The 23,584-nt window shown below is 39.4% G+C and overlaps 1 protein-coding gene across 4 annotated transcripts in view; it reads right to left on the reverse strand.

Annotated features, from left to right (window-relative positions):
- The window catches only part of GABBR2 (gamma-aminobutyric acid type B receptor subunit 2), a 487,740-nt gene that overhangs the window by 451,062 nt on the left and 13,094 nt on the right, over positions 1-23,584 (reverse strand). Inside the window, exons 1-2 of one of the 4 annotated variants that reach the window (XM_087758782.1) lie at positions 21,571-21,787; positions 1,892-2,339 (exon numbers count right to left, since the gene is read on the reverse strand). The exons of 1 other annotated variant lie outside the window; for it this stretch is intronic. In XM_087758782.1, the coding sequence (XP_087614908.1) occupies positions 1,892-1,894 (3 nt within the window). In that variant the 5' untranslated portion in view covers positions 1,895-2,339; positions 21,571-21,787. Of the gene's footprint in view, positions 1-1,891; positions 2,340-3,059; positions 3,223-21,570; positions 21,788-23,584 lie in introns of those variants that run through there. 2 more of the 4 variants (XM_087758788.1, XM_087758773.1) reach the window with 2 other exon arrangements.

Below are 23,584 nucleotides of genomic sequence, written 5' to 3' on the forward strand. Positions count from 1 at the left end.
CCTATGCAATGGGGAGAATATAGCACTAAAGAAACAGAAAACTGACTTCAGCTCTTCATATAAGCCATTTTTTTACCGTAACTTTCTCACACATAAACCTAAAATACACTAAAATAAAAATTTTTATTTTCAGTCCTCATTACTGCTAAATAAACTTTATTTAAGACCTGTTTTGCATGGAGACTTTATCTACTCTTCTGAAGAAAAGCGCTTAGGTTTACAGAGTAAAGTGGCTTGAAACCCATTCTTATATCTGCCCAAGCGGCCGCAGTCAGAAAGGTACCATCCCAACCTGCTGCAAGAGGCAGAGCTAAGGGATATTGTAAGATTAGAAACTGGCAACACAGAGACAAGGATCATTTATTTCCTACTATCCTGAGACTGGCATAATGATTTTTTTTTTCCATGTCCTGCCTTCTTGCTGCATGACAGTCTGCCTCTGCTGTGACTTGGCTGCTTGGGCAGGTCACTTCTCAGCCCACACCCTCTGATGTTGTTATCAGCCTTCTTCAGAAACCTAGGAATAACATCTCTACACAGACGCATCAGCACTGCTTCTAAATACCATGGTGAAACCCTTCTTTAGGCTCTTTCAAATCATAAGACCCATGGCATGGCTCTTCCTTCACTGGTGTGCTTCATCAGAAACTTACCCTGGAAAGTTCTGAAGAAAAAACTGATTTACACATCCTCTGTTCTGACTAACATTTCCAGACCTACCCAGGCACATCTCAGAGGCCCCTGTTCTTGCAAAGCAGCCCCTAACAGCACTCCAGACCTTCTTTCTTAGGGCAAACCCTCAAAGTCTTGACAGCTTTCTGTAATCAAGCTTTTGTCTCAACTTTGTACCTCCGTATGGTTTGTTTTACTTTTAACACCACTGCAGGAATGCCCAAGAACTGGTTTTGTGTTCATCTCCAGAGGCAGCAGTCCAGACTTGTATTAACCTGTGTCAGCTACTGCAAGGGTTACACACTTACTTATTTATTTAGTGCATTTATTTCTCAAAAACGACAATTGTGTGAAAGAAACAAGAAAAAAATAATAATGCTATAGAGGATTAGGGGTACAACACTGGAAAAAAGAACAAACTTGCTGGTCAAAATGTCATCTCTGGTCTACTCCTCACTGTGATGCACTCTCTCAATTTAAAAGTATATATTGTTGATTATGAAGTCATTTATATTAGTGTCTTGTTACACCTATGAAGATAAACAAATATATTTGTTAATGTACATAGATTTCACTGAGGTACAGATTTTGTTCCATAAAAAGCTAGCAGCTGGATGGATTGCTGCAGCACTAATGGAAGCACACTGTTCCTTCCTCTTCCCAGTTTCTTAGTTCTAGCAGGAATCTCTCATTTGACCTTGGGCAAGGCATTTAAATTCTCTGTGCCTGTGTTTTCTCATCTGTAAAATTAAGGCTATAATGCCTACCTACTTCACAAGAGGGACAGTGTTAAATTTAATGTATTAATGTTTTAAAGTGTTTTCAGACAGCTGGATCAAAACCACTACAGAATGTAAGTTATTATTAAATTATGCTTCACTGAGTTAATGCTGTTGCATTACTGTATCTGATTAAATAAGGAAAAATATTCAAGTGACACCTCCTGGATTTTTTTTTTCCAGAAGATGAAACTGATGTTCTTTCACCAGCCTACAGATGGACTTGAAGGCTTATTTTGGAGAAAGAAAGAAGTGGAGGAAATGTAGTCAACAGAAGTGAGAGTCCTGCGGAGCGGATGATTACGAGGGCATTTAAAGCAATTGCGAGGTAGAGCAGAAGGCAACGGCGCCTTGTGCCCCACTGTGACACATCAGTCTCTGGTAGCAATACGATCTCCGTTCATCTCCATGCCAGTGGGACAGACACACCCCCTCCGTACCATCACATTAACTGCTGCATTCGGCCTCCGCTCGGAGTAATGAAGTGCAAGATCTGTAGCCTGGAGTCACTTTCCTGGTGGAGCCGGCCAGCTCTCAGGCACAGTTCAGATATACTTTAAGTCTGTTCAGTCATGGCAGCTAATCCGTCTATGATGAACGTGGCACATAAAAATGTCAGTTATAAAAAGGGGCGTTTATTGCAGGAGGGTTGTTCATACCTGATGCCTCTCCTACATCTCCTCTTGACCTGATGCGCAGATGCCTGGTCTTGTCCTGTGATCTCACATCAGGATCTTGTTGTGTGGGGGGAAGGGGAAGGAGTGTTTGGAGCAAGAGCTGCAGGAAGATGAGAAGGGTTTTTGACAGCATGTTGAGTTGGATGTTGTACTGGTGTTGATGCCGCTGGTCCCAATGCCATCAAGGCATTTCTTGTGGATGACAAGGAATCTAGGAAAGTAGTGATTAACATGCATATCAGTGTGATTGACAAGCTATGTTGTCTGCTTTGTGCTAATGTACTGCATGGACAACACCTATTCTAGGCATATCAGAATCAGCATATAGATTTAGAGTACAGATTTAAATCAGAAATATTTAGCATCTTTCCCAATAAATAAAGAAAAACTGTATGATGGATCTATCTGCTCAATAGACCATGGAGATCAGATTCTGTCTGGCAAGGGAATGTTTTTGCCTCTCAGGGTACAAACGGACAGCAGGCAACATTCTTTCAGATTGCAGAAAGACCAATTCATTTGCTCTCCCCTTCCTCCATCCCCAATTTATGACTCCAAAGGCAAGAAAAAAAGAAGTACAACATTAGGTTTGATAACCGTCCAATAGTAGTGAGCTATTAAATATACACAAATCAAGGAGCTTGAAAAAATATAATCAGGGAGCGTATTGTCTACCTTCCAAATCTGCCAAGAAGACTGAAATGGAGGTTGCAAAGTCTAAGGTTGTATATATATTTTATGTCTTCTCTGACACCATGCTGCATACATCAAAGTCTCCATTCTCTTTTTTTTTTTTTTTTTCTTATCAGATCTGCAGAGAGGCTAGACTACATGTTTTATTACTATACCAGTCAAAGATCACACAGCTTTCTAAACAACAATGATGCCACTTCAATTTCTTGAGAAAAATCTGTGGGACATGAAAACTTACCACAAAAGCAGTGATGCCACTTTTGTTTGCTTGAATCCCTGCAGAACCGCTGCTGTGTCAAATGTGTGCAGTAGCTCCTAGGATTAACTCTGTACGCTAATTCTGCCTTCTGTTGGTATTACACACAAATGCTCCTTCTCAATTTTCCTCTCTTCACCAGGGCACATGTAAGCCTTTCACGATGACTTCGCTTTTTTTTTTCTCCACCTCATATTTTATAAAATCTAAGTCAAGTGCCTGAAGACGATTTCATAACATCTGTTTTATTTACTTGCTTATTTGGCTGACTGGTAATTTTTAAGTCCCTGGTATAACTCTAACACATGATCATCCAGAATCAGCCTCCTGCTGCCAGAAATTATCTGTGTCCTTTGACTGAAAGATCAGCCACTTCCTTTGGCATTTTTATGCCAAATGTTAACTCTGGATCCTGTAGCAGCAGCAAAGAGGTAACATTTTGCAGTCTATTATACATGGAATAGGCTACCTCTCCATGTAACTTCTATCTGCTGATTAACTGTAAGGATCTGAATAACCATATTCCTGAGTGATAAACATGAAAATGAATATCCTCAACTAGGAGATCACTACCCGATCACTACTGCAGCAAAACAGTTTTCTTCCACCTCTAATTTCAGTGATGCCGTATCTTCTCGTATTTACAACTCTACCTTACAATATCCAGTTTATGCCTCCCAGTGAGGCTAGTTGGAGGAGCAATGATGTGATTTACATGTGAAAGCCATTTACCCAAAATAAACTACAGTAAAATAAAGTATGCTCAAAAGTACAATTTACAACTACTGTTGTCATGAGAAGATAAAAGACATAAATTTGTATTTCATTTAGGAATAGTAGAGCAATCAATGTTTCCAGTAATATTTCGAGTGACTGATTCAGCAGGCTGTTGCGGGGCAGTGGGGCTGTTTAAGCAGCAAGCCCATTTCCTGATATTATTTCTATGCACAGAATATAAAACCTTACAGATAATCATTTGGCTAATTACAAGGGCAATGTGAAACGGCACTGAGCGTGAAAGAAAAGGTGTAGAGAGGGAAAGCGAGAAGCAGGTGACAGAACAATTAAGCAGACAGAGTGAAATGTAAGGATGTCAAGTCGTGAGCAGAGTGAGAACGCAGGGGGTTGCTGCCAGAAGCGAAAGGAACAGGAGGAGGTGCAGAAAAGATGATCGCCCTCTAAACAGGTAAGAGCGTAGCCCCCTGCTGTGGATTCTTTTTTAATGATCTACAAATGAACTGATTTGAAAGGTTTCCACGTTTCACTACTCCTGGCACAATAAAAATGCACTATATTTAATACTTTAAGTTCCACAGGTTGAAAGATCTGTTCCATAGTTTTTAATCTTCTTCCTAGCTCTTTCACAGTGAAAAAAGAAAGGGAACGTGGGGCTGTTTGTTCTGTATGATGCAGCAAGTACATTTATACCTCTGGCATTTCCCTTCCTTTGGCAGCTCCCCCACAGAACGCCCTGCGCGTGGGGAATATAGAAGCAGCAGGACAGAACATCACAGCAATCACAAACCTCCTGTGTATCTGAAGCTGAGATAATATCTCCAGCACTGAAGCTAAGAAACAATTTCAGTGACATCTGGCAGAATCTGCCAGATGTTAATATGTGAATTCATGCATGGTAAGAAATGCAGATCTTCAGTGAATGAGCTGTACAACATTGAAGAATTGAGGAAAAAGTGGCAGAAATGATTCATAAAAGTGATAAGCAAAGAAAAAAATAGTAGGTGACCATTTCTCAAGCATACTTTAGATTTAAGTGAATGTTGTTATAGGTCTTTGTTCTTATCAGATGACAACTTCTTATAAGATTTTGATTCATTTAAGGTAAGAGATCTTGACTATATATATATATATATATATATATATATAAAATAAAGAAAAATACATATTAATGAAGATTTAGGGATTCCCTGAGTAGCTGGTGTGTTACAGCCAGTGTAAATATGTGAAAATTGGTGCAGAAAGAATTGATGGTCCCAAACCCTCTGTAATCATTTTTTTGATAAAATATATGTCCCCTTGTCAGTAATGAACAAAGATATTAACCCTTTATCTAAAACTGAGGAAAACTGCCAAATTAAGTCACACACATCAAAGACCTAAAGGCAAGTAAGGAAAGTATTTACTAACTTTGTCTGTCACTAAAGCTGGAACTCTGCACTTGTGTGTATTGGATTGTACCTATTTTTTCCAGACTGTTTCTCCAATTCGTCAAGATCATATTAAATTTTAATTCCATCCTCCAGCTAACACCAAGGAAAAAACCATCAACACAAATCTACAGATCATGTCCGGAACTTCTGTGCAGATGTCAGATAAGAAGAACATGTTGCATTTTTATTTTTAGATTCCAGCAGGAATGTTCACAGGTTATGGCCCCAAGTTTCCCTGCTTCTGACTTTCAGAGGGTTTAAAATATATTACTCTAAACTACTGAATTCACTTCAATAGCTATGGAAATCCTACCACAAAAGCAACTTGAAGCCACAGGATAGCACCAAAAGTCAGTTACCAGACTGTTATGTATGGAGTCTTCAATAAACAAATGAAGCAGCCACTGTTCCCACAAACTCTTTGTTTTGGACCAGGCATTCACTGGACGGGATACATCTATAGGCTTTCAGGCTCTAGCCACACTGGCAGAATTTCCTTCACACAATTTTGTGTTTGTTTTGTGTCTTATGGATACACCCCTGTTTCACTCTCCAAACACTGTCCATACAGGCTCCTACCAGACTTGTGTTAACGCATTACTAAATTCTCATCCTGCAGAGTCCCACATAAGAAGAGTGTCAGATCCCACCTCAGATTATACCAGATGATGGCTCTGCCAGTGCCATATATGAAGCACTGTATGGCTCTGCAGACTTCTGTGGCCTATGAGAAAGCCCACCAGAGTATTCACCCAAGCCACTGCTTGCAAACTGACATGTGCTGGCATTGTGGGGTCCCCTGTACAGAGGAACTGATCAGTACTCGTCTGATGATTCAGGATGATGGGGAATTTGACAGATGCTTCTCCCCAGGACTACATGTTGTGTAAGAATATACTACTGCGGCTACAACTGCTACAACTACAACTACTACTACTACAACTACTGCTACTGATGCTGCTATTACTGCCAGAAACAACAAATATGTAATAACAATCTCATTTTATATTGAAATGCCATTCTTTCAGATTTAAAACACCCCTGACTTCCAGACTGGAGAATCTTTCATAAATTCTTTTTTTTTTTTATTATTCCTATAAAACATCTTGTTTTCAAATAATAAAGATTCTTCCTTTTTTTTTTTTTTCCTGACGTATCTTAAAAATTCCACCCTAAAAACATTTGGAGCCTCATGATGAGTAACTGTGATTCTACCACTGTTAATCTTACATATGGATTGACATTTGAGGCAGTTTTAACACAATAGATGAACCCAACTGCTGACTGGTTCCAGTTATGTTAAGATGTTCAGTGATTGTAAAAGTCGCAAAAAAAATTACTTCTCTGCCAGGTTGAGGAATTAACAGCATACTGAAACACGGAACTCTTCTCAGGTTGCTTGCTTTGTTGGGGAGAACTTTTCATCCACACCTAAGAGAACTTGCTTATCTGCCAGATGGCTGTTGCAACACAGCGTGCAGGAGTAGTGAACAATTCACTCATTTGCTTCTACTGTGCTTTTGCAAAATATTTATGGCAAAATACAGGTCTGCTCATAACTGATTAACATCAATGCATTTTCATTTCTACCGTTCCTACAGAATTCAAGATATATATGGATTATAAGAATGTAATGTCCCTCCTTGTATTCATTTCACTATGCTCTTTTCTTCCTTGTCTTGCCATTTGTTTAGGTGTTGGGTTTTTTTAAGCTCTACTATTTCACGTTACTAAGACTGCAAATTTTAAGCTGGAAAGGGAGTGGGGTAGCATGCACAACTGACTCTTTAACATGGTTAGGTGAAATATTCAATCCTTACCAATTCCAATTATCTTTCAGATTTCCTATTAAATAGTGAATCTAGGTAACCTCATACTTAGTTCTTATACATTGGTTTTCACCATGGACAAAGCAGGAAATTATCAGTGTGCCAATACTTCAGATACCCAGATATTCCTGAAATTCCTTCAGTGCTTCCCACCCAGGCTCAACTTAGCTCATCTTGCTAGACAATCACAGAATCACAGAACCACAGAATGGATGAGGTTGAAAGCAGCCTATGGGGATCATCTAGTCCAATCCCCGTGCTCAAAGCAGGGTCAGAAAAAGCAAGTTGTCCAGGACTGTGTCCAGTTGTGTTTTGAGTATGTCCAAGGATGCAGACTACACAACATCTCTGGGCAGCCTGTTCCAGTGTTCAACCACTCTCACAGTAAAAAAAAATAAAAAATTCTTATATTCAGATAGAATTTTCTGTGTTTCAATTTACGACCATTGCCACTTGTCTTCTCAATGGGCACAAATGAGAAAAGTCTAGCTGTTTCTTCTTTACACCCTCCCATCAGACATTTATAAACATTGATAGGCTTCCCCTTGACCCTTCTCCAGGCTAAATAACCCCAACTCCCTCAGCCTTTCCTCATATGAGAGATGCTCATCATCCTTGTAGCCCTTGGCTGGACTCGCTCCAGGGCACATCGCTGGCTTATGGTCAGCTTGTTGTCCAACAGGACCCCTAAGGCCTTTTCTGGAAAGCTGCTTTCCACCTGGTCAGCGCCAGCATGTCCTGGTGCCTGGTGTTATTGCTCCCTGAAGGTAGGACTTTGCACTTCCCTTTGCTGAACTTCCTAAGTTTCCTGTCTGCCCATTTCTCCAGCCTGTCAAGGTCCCTCTGAATGGCAGCACACCTACCTGGTATGTCAGCGATTTCTCGCAGTTTTGTATCATCTGCAAACTTGCTGAGGGTACAGTCTGCCTCAACATCCTAATCATTAATCAAGAGGTTAAGCAACACTGGCGCCAGTATTGATGCCTGGGGTACACTGCTAGTGACTGATCTCCAGCTAGACTTTGTGCTGCTGATCACTACACGTTGAGCCTGCCAGTTCAGACAACTTTCAGTCCACCTCACTGTCCACTTCCCTAACCCATACTTCATCGGCTTGTGAGTTACTTGATCACTTGTGTTGTTAGGAAGTTATCAATCACCAATGCCCTCCAGAAACATCCTGAGCTTCTTGTGCCTTTCTGTGTTGTGCCTCCAGCAGACATGAGTGACACAAGTCGCCCATGAGATGAAGAGCTGATAGCTCAATATGGTAGGTGCACATTACCTTCATACTAGTGATTTACCAAATAGCATCTGTTTTGCCTTCCCTTTCAAAACTAAATTTTAAACTAAATTTTGTACGTCATGTGCTCCAAATCACTTAATCATCTTGGTAACCCTCTGCTGGACTCATGCATACATTACAACAATGTAAGAGCCCCAGATTGGTTCCTTTTAACTCAATCTTGTTGAGTTCCCTCTGTATAGAGCCCTGCCTCCAGTCATCAACCACTCCTCCAACCTGGTGTCATCGACAAACGTGCTAAGGGTGCACCCCATCCCATCCTCCAGGTCAATAATATAGTCATTACACAAAAACACCAGCTCCAGCGTCGGTCGACCTCTGAAGGACACCACTGCTAACTGCCCCGTCTTCTCAGTCTTTAGGAGGAATATATTTAGTTAGAGGGATAAGTTCTAATTGACATGTTTTAGAATTGAAAAAGAGTATTTATAATTTTTTTCCTATTTAAGGATCTGTCTCTGTATTTTTAGTGACCCATAAAATCCATTCACTATAGCAAAGTAAGTATAAAATATTAGTACACTACATTTCTGTTTTCAGAAATTTTGAGGAATCTTGTCTGATCAACTTCATTTTTTGTTTATTAATTACGTGTTCTGTTAGGCACACAATTTCAACTCATATTTCTGCTTTAGCACAATCAGACCTACATGAACTGCACACTGTTACCACAGGTAAACTAAAAAGCCTCTTAAAAAATATAGGCTCAATCTCTTACCATTATAAAGAAGAAACCCAAAATAAAGTTTCAGATGGATAAACTACATTCATTAAGATAAGTCTGAAGTTGTTAACAAGGTATACTTCTTCAAAGTCAAATGGAACCATACAAAGAAAACGTCTACTCTGCACAGGAAAAGAAGGTAGGAATTTAAGTTCCACTGTAAAAGGGCTGACAGGTACGATGCTCCTTACTTGACTGTTACACATCATGAATCTCTCATATTTTTCTAGTGTCATCCATTACAGATACTCAAAAGTCATGAGTCAGGCTCCAAGGTATCATGAAACTGAACATAATCATAATAAATTTTTATTGCTTATTTGCCTTTTGATTTCTGAATGCATTCCTATTACCTTTTCAAAGTTTTACTCTGTAACCACACAAGAGACTGCAAGTCTATTTGTAAATGAAAGCATAAGAGTGGCTTCCTGATCATCTGTCACACCACCTTCCCACCGCTGCCAGCACTCACTGCAGAGCTCTCTCCTACTTGTTTTTTCTTGCATGCTATGGAAAGTCTCCAAGGCGGCAGCTTCATTTTGATGACCCAGAGTTTTCCCATGTTTCCTTATGCTCTAAAAGAGCCATGTTTGGGCAATCCTGAATCAAAAGAAGGAAAGGATGATCTGGGGCAACCTTTGCATGAAATAATGATGGAAGCAGCAATTTTATTTATTAGTTCAAACAAATTAGAGGAACTGATACAGGACAGAACTGTCTGGGTGTGACCCACCTGTGCATTATGCATCGGGCAAAACAAAAAGTGGACTGACTAATGCTCAAATAAGACAGGCAATACCAAGAATCTATGTGGATACTCCAGTGAAGCCAGAAACCACAGTCACAGGGTTCTACTTGTGATGTCTGGGCCAATGAGCACTTAATTAACCCAAGTAAAAAGCAACAGCAAAAAAAAAAAAAAAAAAAAAAGTTTGTTTGTTTGGGTTTTTTTAGGGTAACTCAGTTGAGTATGTCTCCTGGAATGCGATACCGGGGACTGACCTCCTCTTTCAAATCAGGCAGCATGGGGATTCAATCGGATCCCAGTTGTGCAAGTGTCTCCAAGCATCCACAGGCCTCTGACCAGCCTCATCACCCATCTCTGAACCCCTTCTATTACTCCTGTATTCATATTTATGATGGAGTGGAGTACAGCTCATGTATAGATGTATCACTGATTTGTCTAATGTCTTTTTATAATATTTTATCCACTATTTTCCATTTCATTTGTTATGCATTGCACTTTAATTTTAATGTATTTGCTTTCCTGATGCATCTGCCCACTGAGTGGGAATTTTAATTGAAAACTAAACTTGAACTCACTTAGAATATTTGAAATTTAGCATATCATTTTATATTAGCTCACCAAATTAATTCATGTGATTACATATGTGTGACAGGATGGTCTGAACTGTGGCTGTAGTACCGCAGTGATGATAAACAACAAATTGCTAAGTTTGGGAAAGGTGATTATGATTAGACTGTCAAAGGATCAGTGTCAGAACAGTCCTGCTTAACATTTTAATTTTTATATGGAAGGAATAAACAACTGGTTAATTTGCTGGAAATTTGCTGATGCTATTAAACTGAGTGCTACTGAGAATACTAATGAAGACAAGGAAATAACAGCAAGGAACTTTGTTTAGAAATATGTTTAGAAAATAACAAAAGAGATTAAATTTTGGAAGCTGCAAAATCATTAATTAGCAAAAGCATCCTGCAAAATGAAGATATTCAATAACAAAAACAAATCTGAACCCAGTGCTAGAAGCAGCACTGGAAGCAGAAAATTAGACAAACATGAAAACTATAGTGGATGTAAACAGAACACGTATTAGGTAACCCAGGCAGATGCTGGGAGGTAACAGTCCCTCAGGTACAAAGATGTATTTCTATTAGTGGGTTTAATTCTCAGACACTAAAACCTTGGTGGTATCCAGGCACTGCATTACCACACACACAGACCTGAAGGTATTCCCTGGATTAAAAGATCAGTTCATGAATAGGAAAGAGTGAGGAAAACTATAAATGCACAAATTGCAAAGCAGCTGGTCAACAAGCTAATGATCTTCATGTGTCTGAACAGTACAAACAACAAATCCCTATCTATACTGCCAGATACATAGTGTCATTCACTTGACCAAACTTAGACAGTTACCCTAAATATTCTATGTTAGTTTTACAGACAGTGGAAAGAAACAGCCTCTTCTAGGACAGGATTCATCTCATCCTAAAACAGACATCTAAATGTCTTGACTATCAAGGCTGACCAGCTCAGACACACATATCTAAAAATAGGTGTGATGAATCAGACATCATCTTTGTATCCATCACCACTTATCTCAGTTTGGCTTTGCTGGGTCCTATCCATACATATGGATCCTGGTTAGGGACCAGGTCTTAGGAAGGGAGAGGAAGTATTTAGGAACTTTATAAGGCTAAACTAGCAGTACTTAGATAAAAGTAAGAATGAAAAAATTCTCAATAACTATCAAGGCAGAAAATCCTACAAGTTAAGTGTATTAGAAAGTAGTTCTTTAAATAAAAAGTAATGGGAGCTTTAGAAATACCACCATGTCAAATTAGATAATTTTCTTGAAAGTAGTTCTCTTCCAGAGATTTAAAGAAATGTCTATAAAGCATAAGACCTCTCATACAGAAGAGATTAAACCCGAAGCAAGAAGACAGTCATTTGGATTTTGTGTTCAGAACTAGCCACAATCCCACGCCTTTTCCTTAGTACTACATAGGTACACACATTTACACATACAGGCTTTTTAGGTAAGCTTAAAGTCAAAGTACGCACCATGTCTGTCATATCATTTCTACTGAGAGAACTTCATATTTATGTATGTAATATTCTGTAAATAAAGATTAACAATCTTTCACTGATATGTGAAACATTGTAAAATCTTATGATATCCTGTTTCTCATGCTAATGAGTTTTTTGTCATCAGGGAGATGGGTTTCAAATTTCTCTCAAGCAGAAAAGGTCATACTGTGTTTCTGTCTATCAAGAAAATTCAGACTGAAATAATTACAGTTTAAACTCCTTATGCTTTATGAAGACAGCCTATATCTCAGCATTATTCCAAGAAGGGAGAGTAAGTGCTCTCTATGCGCTGACAACTCAAGCACATGTCAAAGTTTCTAGAGACACTTTTGCCTTCATATTCAATTTAAAAATAAATAGGGCTCTTTTCCTATATAAAATTTGTATCCCTCTTGTTCTTTGGACCTCAGCACGACAGTAGGAACAGCAGAGCCAATTGCTATGGGAACCATGCTCCTACAACGTGAGGGTGAAGTAGGAGTCAAGTAGGGGAACGGAGAATGGTGATACTCTCCTGTTCTCTCTCCAGAAAACTAATTCAATGAATGATGTAACTCCTGGAAATTCTGCCTTGCAGCAAGAAAATAAAAGCACTTTGCCTGTTTAACACAGTCGATAGAAAGTGGTGAAATGAACATGATCCCCAATCAGCTGTACAGAGATGTCAGTATGATCTTAAATCGAACAGATACTGCATTATATATTACAACTGAAATATGAAATAAGCAAAACTTAACCAGAAATAACATGAAATTACCCATTGGTACAACTTTACAAAAGATGCAATAAATTCTTCATCCTTGGAAGACTCTGAATAAAAATTGCACACCTTTCAAAAAGATAAATTACAGTTCTGAGGGAGACTGGTGAACCTGACATAGGAATCACTTGATGGATAGAGTAAGCGGTCCATGGAAGTTCGGGCTAACGAAGTCAAGTTTACCGTATTTTGCAAATTAATCTATTGGTAGTTTTTGACCAAGACAGACAGCAGTAACAACAAAAATGAGAAATGAAGAATGAGCAGTTCTTGTTAGAAGCACACTACACTCAGCCTAGTAACACTTCTACCACCACGCCCATCATTGACAAGGTTATTGTATTCAAACTATTATTGATATACCAATATCTACATGCAAGTATCCCTTGCAAGGCCTACATGTTTTATTTTGCTTTTCAGTCATCCAGTTTTCTCTGCTGTTTGGTATGTAGGTTGTGCCACAAAGCAGAGGCTTTCCGATATTCCTGCCAGTTCCTCCTGTGTTTTGCCATATAGAAAGTTCTCCATATGACCTCTTAATAAATAGATCTTAGTCTCAAGGATAAAGGCTTGGCACTTCACTTGGCTTAAAAGCATGCCTGTATTACAGCACCACTTTGACTGCAGCTACTAGCACACCAAACTTAAGATGAACGACCCTCTGACTTTTGTATCTTATCATTGCATTTCTACGTATTCCACAGGTTAAATGTCTTACTTTACTAATACTGGTTTTCAAGTTTCGTGGAGAGAAATTCACACTGAAGTTCATTCTTCTAGTGGTGGTTGTGGTTTCTGGCTACGTAGACTTAAAGATAAGACCTTTATAAGGCACCTTTACCTTGTCAGGGTTCAGTAAAACAGTCCTTTGTGTAAATGAGAATCAGATCAACAGTATTCTTCTCATTGTAATACAAATACCTACATGATTGCTTGTATAAGTAAGGTTTTAATAATTTAATAGGTATCACATAAATATTATAAACCAGTTCCAGCTACCTGTCAGATCTTCGTGTGAGTTTTCTTATGTTTTGAGGAATTATTATCTCTATTAGTGTCGGTTCAGAATTGGAACATCATTGGAACAAAATGGTGAATGCAATTCAGCATCCCTACCTTCATAGTAAAAATGAACAAATATTTAATTGGACATAATTTAACCACAAAACTGAGAAAAATCACAAAAACCTCACAATTTTCCTTAATGCTTTTAACATCATTTTCAAAAATTTTTCCATTCCAGCCTGCAATCTATGAAATACCCTCCTAAAGTACTGCAGCAATACTGGATCCACTCAGCAACAAGCCCACTAGAAACAAAAATGCGAATAAAAATGCCTTTCTCTGCTCTTCTTCCTGTCGCTAAATACATTTGGAGTTAATGTCCCTCACTACAGCTTCAAACCCCACTTCTTCAAATACACCACTCTGTTCACAACATTCGGGTCTTTGAATTCCTTGTGGTTTAGATGGTACTAAGCCATGCACACCTAAAGGATGCCTGTGCTTGGAAATTGCTCATAAGATATAGAGGCGACATTTTTTCCTGTTCTTTCTCTTTTTAAAACTCTGTGAAACGCCTACTTCCTCTTCACAAGATTTCACCAGCCTCCTGTTGATGACTCCTCTCTCTTGGATCCCTGCCTCTCCCGCTTACTGTGGGCAGATGAGAAATCACAGGGCACTCAGAGTCAGCGGTCATGGGCAGGAGAAAGGAGCTCTGGAGCAGTAATGATGTGAACCCAGATAATGCATATGCTAACTGTGAGCAAGACCACCTCTGCAGCAGGAAACAAGGATGAGAGCCACAGATGGAGGAAATGGACAGCAGGACTGGGTACTTTGACTATGATGGACATTATAGAAGAATTGGAGAATAACCAGAAGAACTGGGTATGAACAGCCTCAGAGAACACTGCTTCGCTCCTTTTTTATTCCAGATCCCTTCTGTATGTTTAAAATATTTACTGTGCCTTTGTGTCAAACAAGAAAATGCTTCTAATGGTGTGGTATCAGTTGGTATCTGAAATGGATAGATGGTACCTGAAAGTGAAAGACATTTTTATTTTAAAAGATTGCCTAGGCAAAAAAAAATGAATAAACTTTAATTGTGAAGCAAAACCAAAATCTTTAATCTTTCAGTGGAGCTACTCAAATCAGTCAAGCAATCTGATCACCTCTTACTTACTTTGAAAGAAACCCTGGTTTACTTCTCCTGACACTGTATTAGTTCTCCAGCAGTTCGCCGTTCTCGGAGCAGTTTGTGAGGCTGCCACACTTTAGCCTAGCTGCAAATGATCCAGAACTTCACAATTTTTTTTTTTTAAATTCCTTGCCTTCAGAAGCAAAACAGGTCCCTGCATTGCTTTATCACTGCTTTACAGTAAAAGCTAAGAAAATTGCAAGATTTGTCTGAGAATGACAGCAGAATGAAGACATCACTGGTGGTATTTCTTTAGAGGCTGACTGCACAAGTCACAAATCGAAATCATGTAAATTGCTCCAAGAGCAATAGTATTCCCCAGAGACTTGGATTCATTCAAACACAACACACCAGCATAAAAACTTGCACTGAAGTTACCCTAAACAAAGTGTACTTAAATGCACTAATTTTTCTGGAATCTGATTATTCTGACGGATCTCCATTTTCATTTTAGAATCCAAAAAGAGGCATTTTATAAAACTGTTACAATAAAGATTACAAAATATATATCTGTGTAGAATTTCACACAAACACAACATCCATGAGGAGACATGAGCAGGGAGGTGCAGAACAGGAGCAAGTGATCTTGTGAAGAATTTTGCAAGGGGTTTGCATGTTATTAGGAACAGAAAATCCCAAACATTTAATTTCTCCATGAAAGAGTATTCTGGAAATAATCCATTTTGTGTTGATTGAAATGTTTAATCTTCATAAAACCAGTAATTTAAATTTTGCCTTTTTTAATTTTGAATTTTAATGTGTAATATAGTTCAAAACTCTCTACCATCTCAATTGAAATTAATTTTGAAAGGAAAATATAACCACATGTAATTTCAAAAATTATGTCAAGACTATCTAAACTACCCTTCCTTTGGCTTTTGAAATTAAGGCTTGGTGATAGTAACGTGATTTCACAGTCCTTGTGACTTTGAAAGAAATTGCGCTCTGCATGAATAGTTCTCCTCACAATTTTCTCCTTACACAAGAGATAAAAGCAAGACCAGAGAGCAGGATATGTTTCCCCAGCGTCATGAAATCTCATCGATGAAAAAGCCATAAATGAGGAGGCATACCCAAGCCAGGGCCATGCGCCACGTGGCAGCAGCAAGCCCTTCATCAGCTGAGGTGAGGGGTGGCCTGGGTGCCCCCGGGGGTGGCACGGAGGAGCTTCCCAGTCTTCGCTCCTGGCTGCAGTACTGCCACCACCCTGGTTCCCAGCACACAATATGGCTTTGCTGACCTGGTTTCTAGGTTTTCTGGCTAGACATGAGAAACCAAAGGAGGATTTTTTTGTAACTGATAAAGATGAAGTGGGAGTGGTGGGAAGCGAGTTCTCTGGACCGTCTGCTGAAATCCCACTGAAAGCCAAAGGTGATGGAAACGCATTGTTACTACAGCTTTTTACATTAAAATTCCCACAGACATCTAGGGTAGGCCCTAGCTGACGCAATACAGATCTCCACATAGGAGACATCTACATCTATACTAGCCAGCTGAGGCTCCCTTTATACTTCACAGGGAGAAATAAGCTTTCTCCAGGATACAATTCTTTTTATCTTAAAATAGTCACCTAAAACAGGTCAGATGAATTTTTCCACATAGCAGTGCCTACTCCTTGACGGTACAGGAAACCCCGCCACACTAGCTGAAGGGAGATATCCCCAGCCCAGACCTCCAAACCCACGTCAGATGAAGGCCAGTCCCAGCAGAGCCCTTCTGCCCTGGACACGCCTGGAAACACCCCCGGCTTCACAGCACCAAAACCCTCTCCAGGGTTGTCAGTCCTCACTGGATCCACCAACCAACTCCTCTGCTCAAATTCCTTATAGCTTGGAAGCAGTAACAAGAAAACAAAAAATGCCAAGCCCAAACCATTTTTCTCACATCAGATGTCTGCATATACACCATCCATATATATAAGGTGCATTACACCGAGCAACTTCAAAGGCCTGAAATAAATGAAGGGTGACGCTAAGAAGATAGAGTAAAATGACAGAATAACATCAATGAATAAAGACTGAGTCCTTTGGGGCCAAAAGGTAGGAAAGACCTCATTTCTTTTTGCTACATGAGAATGAGCTCAAATAACATTTAGAAAGGGTTAAGAAGGCAACTGTTGTGTACACTTTGTGCATTTCTGAACCTCTGCTGCACTGAACAGTGAAACATTAGAATAAAACTGAAACTGGATGCCTTTCGTGGTAGTTCACAAGAATAGCTTATAAGGAATTTAGCCAGCTTCATCTACTTATTCTTTTTCTTAAATATATGATTTAGAAAGAGCTATTGCCAGGAATCATAATAAAGACTTTTTTAGGGAAAAAAAAATCTAGATAACAGAACACCTTTTATTCTTGTTTTCAGTTAGACAGTTCTAATAATAGGGATAGTGATATGGCAGTTTAAGAAAGCTAAAATTAGCATTTGACAAGTATTTTCTGGTTCACAATTTTCATGCCTACGATGCTGTATTGAGAAATTGTATTCTCTAAGTCGCAAAATACAATACCTTGCTCATGTGAATGCTAGATGTCAAGAACTGACTTACCAAAACCATGGTCTTCTAATAACTTCCTAGGACACCAATTTACAAAAGCTTCCAAATGTCAGGTCTTTACCAAACATGAATGACATGATGCTTTTGTTTCCTATGCCTGTCCTGGCAGTTCACAGAGCACTTCACAAGACATGAATGTACAAGATGGAGTTACAGACCATATGCAATGAGTTGCACACATGAAAACCAATAGCTATTTTTTCTTGTTTATGAAATACTAGTCTAATTAATAAGTGATGTTGCATGTTAATGCCATTGCAAAATGTCTATTTTTTTACTTGCTTTTAAGCAGAAATTCCTGTACACGTACAATCCAAAAAACTTAGCACAATGCTTCAGTTTACTGCATCTTGAGCCTGAAGCAGAATTTTTTTCTTATTTAGGTAGGATAAGAAAACAAGCATGCCTTTAAATTTTCACTGTAGAAATAATTCGCTTATCAATGTCACTTTCAGTGACTGTTCCATTGCTGTTTGTTTTTTTTTGTTTGTTTGTTTGGGTTTTTTTGAATAAGCACATAAAGGTATGCCTTAAACAAGCTGACACACAGCTATCGTTATTGTGTCATTCCATTACAAAGGAACCAGTTCATTACCAAAAAAAAGACAACCAGCCTTGAAGTCGGACTGGGACACGTTGTATCATCCCTGTCAGAGACGATACACATTAGGATAGACTCAGCCAAGTGTCAACAAGCAATCTGAGTGCAAATCAGCACTACTCAGAAAATCCCAGTGGTAGAGTTAAGTCTATTTGTATGCTCAAGCCACATCCCAGTTACAGCACATGAACGTTTCCTGTTAGCGTCATCGCTAATCAAAGCGCTGGCTTCACAGTCCTTGTATTGGCTACTAACTCACAGAAAACTAGGTGAGAACAGAAGAATAACTTGAAGGATCAAAATATTGTTTTTTATCCACCAGTAAAACTATTTTTAGATTTGCCTAAGCCTGTAAGAATCCACCAGCCTGGTCACCCTGAGGATGGCGTAAAAGGAGAGCCTCCAGATGTCAGCCATATGGTGAAAGACAGAAATAAAGTGATATGCAGATAGCTCAATTATACCTGGCTGCCTACCCCCACGGGTAAAAACCTCAAGGGCATAATTTCCCCTACTACACTAAAAAGCTGCTCCATGGTTGGATTCACAAATCTGTAGAAGCAGTTTTTCTGCCTTCCCACACCCTTTGTCCAACACTTCAAGCATTAGGGCTCTCCACACAACCCAAGTTCAGCCCTGCTTCAGTTAGAGGGGGGAAATACATCACACGCCTCTCCAAGATGCCCCTGCTTGGGGTGGCCGGAAAAAAGGGACATATTAGACCTGTTAACACTGTCTTTCTGGTATAAATAAATAAACATTGCAGACATAGATGCACCATTTGAGGGATAAGCAGCCATCTACCAAACTAGAAAATCATTTTCACTCACTTGCTCTTCATTCTCAGTGAATATTTAAGCATTTTTTTACATGGAAGTACTACATCATGAGTGTTCAAGGGATTCCCACTTCCAAGGAACTGACAACACGGTAATTAGGAAATGCATGTTAAATCATAGGAGACCTGAAAGAAATCAGTCAAAGAAAGCATTGAGTTCTCAGCTCAGTGCCAAAGCCACCAGGTTATAAACTACTCTGCTGAAGAAAGTTTTCCCAAAGGCTCCTGCTGAAACAGCTTCACTTAATACAAAGAACTCAGACAGTTCTTGCAAGAGTGCTCCCTTTGCCTCATAGTTACCATTCACATTCTGGAGTAGTGATGGATTAATTAGCTGAAATAAAACAGTAGCAAAGCAAAAGACTGAGAACCCTCCCCAAACCCCCCTACCATGCAGTAGGGCAGTGCTCTCTCATGGGAGGCAGAAGAAGTGGATTCAAAACCCCAGGGGCACAGGACAGAGTGCAACCCTGCTCCTCTGTGCTCATGAATGAAGCTACAACACTCTTCAAGCCCTGTGCAATGTCATATATTGAGTGGTTTCATTTCTTTCCATTTCTTTTTTCAGCAAAAGCAACACAAATATTTTTGGATGTAACTTTTCTTTTCTCTCTTCCTAGTTAACTATGCCAAAAAGTTAATTATCTGTCCCACTCCTGAAAGACCTTACATCCAAAGAGACAAGCTTCTGTATTTTCTACTTAAAAAAAAAGTTAATTGGAAGGTTGTATAAGGTCACATATGGCAGATCTGGGCTTGCAACATTAATAAAAAGAATCAGCTCTCTCGCATCCATACTGTCCCTGAGAAACGACTGAATGCAAGGACCTCTGTAGCTTGTCTGTAATCAGTACTTAAAACTCGAGACTGTATCCTCTACTCTCAGAATCAGGAAGAAAAATCAGAAATCTTAATGCCCCACATTTTGTTAATCTCTCACAAGTCATCATGACATGTCTTTTTCCAGGGATTGTTTCCAAAAGATAATTATAGATTACTTCAATATTTCAATTCAAATTGTAGAGGTGAGCGCAACAGAGCTGAAGTTCTGCAATTCAAATCTATTGAACGTTTATGTGGAGAAAAATATTTTGGAGTTGCTCCTACAACTGGAAACTATGCAAACACAGTTAACAAATAAACATCCACCTACACCACCACCCCCAGCCCAAATGAAACAGGATTAAAAGCACTGAATCTGAGCAAATACCAGTAGGTTTTAATTGCTGCCCACTTAAACTCCCATCTACACTTTCCAGTTATTTAAGCTGAAATGTTACTTCACATCTTCATCTTTTTACATGAGAAACTAAGTTGTACGCATTTTTCAGGACTGCATATCTATAATTACATTTCTAGTAGGAACTTACAAACAAATAAATAGAACAGTGAATTGTATTAAAAGCCATTCACAAGACAGACATTTTCCTAACGAGTACATGCAGTTGATACATTTGTGTTATATTATTAAACATGGAAGCTATCCTCAAGTAACTTTATAGCGTATGGGATCACATTTGTTACATGTTAAGCACTTCAAAAGTATACATAAGTGCTTATGAAGCAAATGCACAATTAAAATTACATTAGAATTTCTCCCTTGGATAATTTTCTAGAGCTTCAAAAGAAGACGTATAATACCTTCTTCCCATTATATAATGCAGTGCAACTGTTATTGGTGTAATAACGTCAAATTTTAATAACTTAATCATATCAGTATAGTCCATGTTTAAAGGTTTCTAGATAAGCAAATATGTTTACATGCACTACTTTGCAACTTCGAAATTATTAAGCCGTTTACTAGTGTATATGGAGCCTATATGCACATATGCATGGAAGTGTGTATGAGTCTGAGGGCATCTGCTCCACAACATGCCTCAGATGCAGGAGACAGAAGTTGAAATCAGTGAAAATCTCCTTAAGAACAGGTTTACAGTCCCAGATCACCCTGATATGAGTCCCTCCTCTTAATTTTGTCACAGTTGTTTTGGCCAGCCTAAAAGACAGGCCTTAGAAATTAATTGTCTTGATTTAATTTCTGCACAGAAGATAAAGAGATATCTCAGTCCTAGAAGAAAAAGTAAAAAACACAGCTTTTCTCAAATTTGAAAGTATTATGATGACAGATATCATCTCAATACTCTTTATATCTAGCTCCTCAGCTCCTCCTGTATCAGCCCTTAATTTTCCCCAACCCAGCATGCGAGGCTTTACACAGGCAAATGCCCTGCCCCGATGGTGCAGCACAGACCTCTCTCCTGCTCACGCAGAAGCAGAAATAGAAGGCAGGGATCTATAGAGCTGTCACCGGAGAAAGCAGGATGAGCAAGATGCAGAAGACAGTGCAGAAGAACAGAGCAAGTCAGCAAGCCATGGATTTGGGGAACGCTTTCTGGGTTCCTCAGAAACTCCTGAAGGGCCATAGGTGTTTGCCATCCCTCCTAATTAGCACACTCTTTATTCCTGCTTCTAGCACCAGCAGGGCACAATTGCACTGCGAGATCCCCATCACAGTCAGGCATCCACCTAACAGCCTAAACTTTTCTGGACAGCCACATTTGCTGTATTTCAGCAGAGCGGGATTCACTAGGAAGGGATTCAGTCGCAAGCTTTCAAAAGCATAATCACAGAGGAGGCTCAAACGTTACACAACTCTACACCTACGTCCATTTACCTGCGTGTCGTGGAACGATACCTGGAGTTCATAGTTCTTCAGCATCCATGAATGCTTGTATAAATGTTTCAAGGCTAAATGGACAGCGGGCAACACGCCTGCCGTTAGGTTTCTCTGATCAATCAGGCAGCTGACAGGTGAAAGCCCGAGAAGAGAGAGGCGAGTGCGATCCAGTTCCTCAGAGCACCTGATTATTAGTGACACAAAGAGCACCAGCCTGTCTAGCTTCCAGTTCCAGAAAACCATCTTTCTTGGTGCTTTTCTCTTTTTTCCTTCCCTTCCCCTGCAGCCCACATCCCTGAAGAACAGGCCTTAGACTCCCTGGTTGCCCGACATTTTGCAGCTTTCCTTTGCTTCAGTCAGCTGCGTCCCTCTAAGAAAGGAGCTAATTGTTATTAAAGGATAAAGACCTCTCTATGGCTGGCTTTTCCAATTTGGACAGTAATCCAGCTCACAGCAGTGCTGTGAATCAATACTTCACAAGAATAATCTCTAGGCAAAGTGCTCTGCCAAGTCTAATTTTAAACATGTGTCATTTTAAACATTTCTGTAGCAGAAATACTCATCCATAGGTGACAAATCAATAAACAAACTAGTACGATTCTTTTGAAAATGGATATTCTAGGGATTGACCGAAATGGTTGCATGCTGAACTCATATTTGCAGCAATCTGTACAGTGCTGGGTCGGAAGATTCCTTCAGTTTGTTTTATCTTGCACATATCCCATTTTCAACTGGCTTCATACACATCAAACAGAGAATACACAGTCTCAAGTATTGATAGTATTTTATATACTTCTAGTGCAAAAGCTGGATCAGCTAAAAGCTGTATATCTTCTGCCTGGTTCTGCTTTGCTCAGAAACCCCATGCTTCCCTTAAAATCAGTGTGACTTCTGAGCATATACAGCATTCAGGCCTGTTCCTCCTATACACAGTCACATAGCTTTTGACAGGCATTTCACATATTGTCGTAGCTAGCTAAGTAATTTCATCACACTATTTGCAGTTTTCCAAGTAATATGCCAGGCTATGGAATGGAACGGATGCTGTGCATGCAGAAACACAGAGAAAATAGTAATGCAGGAGAAAATCTTCTTTGCTGCAGGATAACCAAAACTCAACAGGGTGAGAAGGGAATATATTTACAGGACCACCACACCAGAGAAGAGCCTGCACCTCTGTTCCCCAGCACTGGCAGCCTACCTCATCCCTCGGCAAAGAACCGTCCTCCCTGCCCCCTTCACAGCAGCAATGCACTCTGTTCTCATGTAAGCAGCCACCTGGGTGATCCCTTCCCTCCATGCAAGCAGCCAGATCCCCCCATCCCATCCACGCACAGAAAGCCCCCCACTCCTACTGGGATGCTGTCATAGGCAAGGGAGGGAAATGTAAGAGCCAAACCCAAGGACAGGGATGGGAAGAACATCTGGCCTGGGAGATACTTGTTTGTCCAAGAAGAAAAAAGCTCCAATTTTCAGCATAATGTCGTTATACATGCAGCTGAATAGTAAATTCTTTTGCCATCTTGTGGAAATTCAAGATTTCAAAAGAAATGTCCTGTGCCAAGCTGGGATGGAAACCCAAAACCTCAAAGGTTTTCATGACTCAGTAATCTGAACGAAAAACAAGTGGAAGGGCTCATAGACAGAAGTTTGATTTGGTATAAAAAAAATTTGAAATTATATGTTCAGAGCTTGGCAATTTATTTTGTGAATAGTTGACATTTCAAAACAAAGTATTAGTTTGCTGCAGAAAATAAGGGTATTTTTTTTAATTTTCAAAGCAGAGTGCTCCAGGTCAGTAAATTATTTTGAAACTGACATGCAGCTAAAAAGCTTCTACAGAAAATCTCCAAATAAAGTTTAATTATAAACATTCTAATTTATAATTACAATCTATATATTGCATGACATGAGGGCATGGAAGTAAATAGATAAATAAATGTAAAAAAAGCAAAATAATATTGAATGAAGAAGCAAATAAATGTCTGTCTTGGGCCCAGTGAATAGCCCC

Source organism: Nipponia nippon, unplaced genomic scaffold (assembly GCF_047370975.1).
Source record: "Nipponia nippon isolate SJK-2023a ecotype South Korea unplaced genomic scaffold, ASM4737097v1 scaffold_1, whole genome shotgun sequence".
Lineage (NCBI taxonomy): Eukaryota > Metazoa > Chordata > Aves > Pelecaniformes > Threskiornithidae > Nipponia > Nipponia nippon.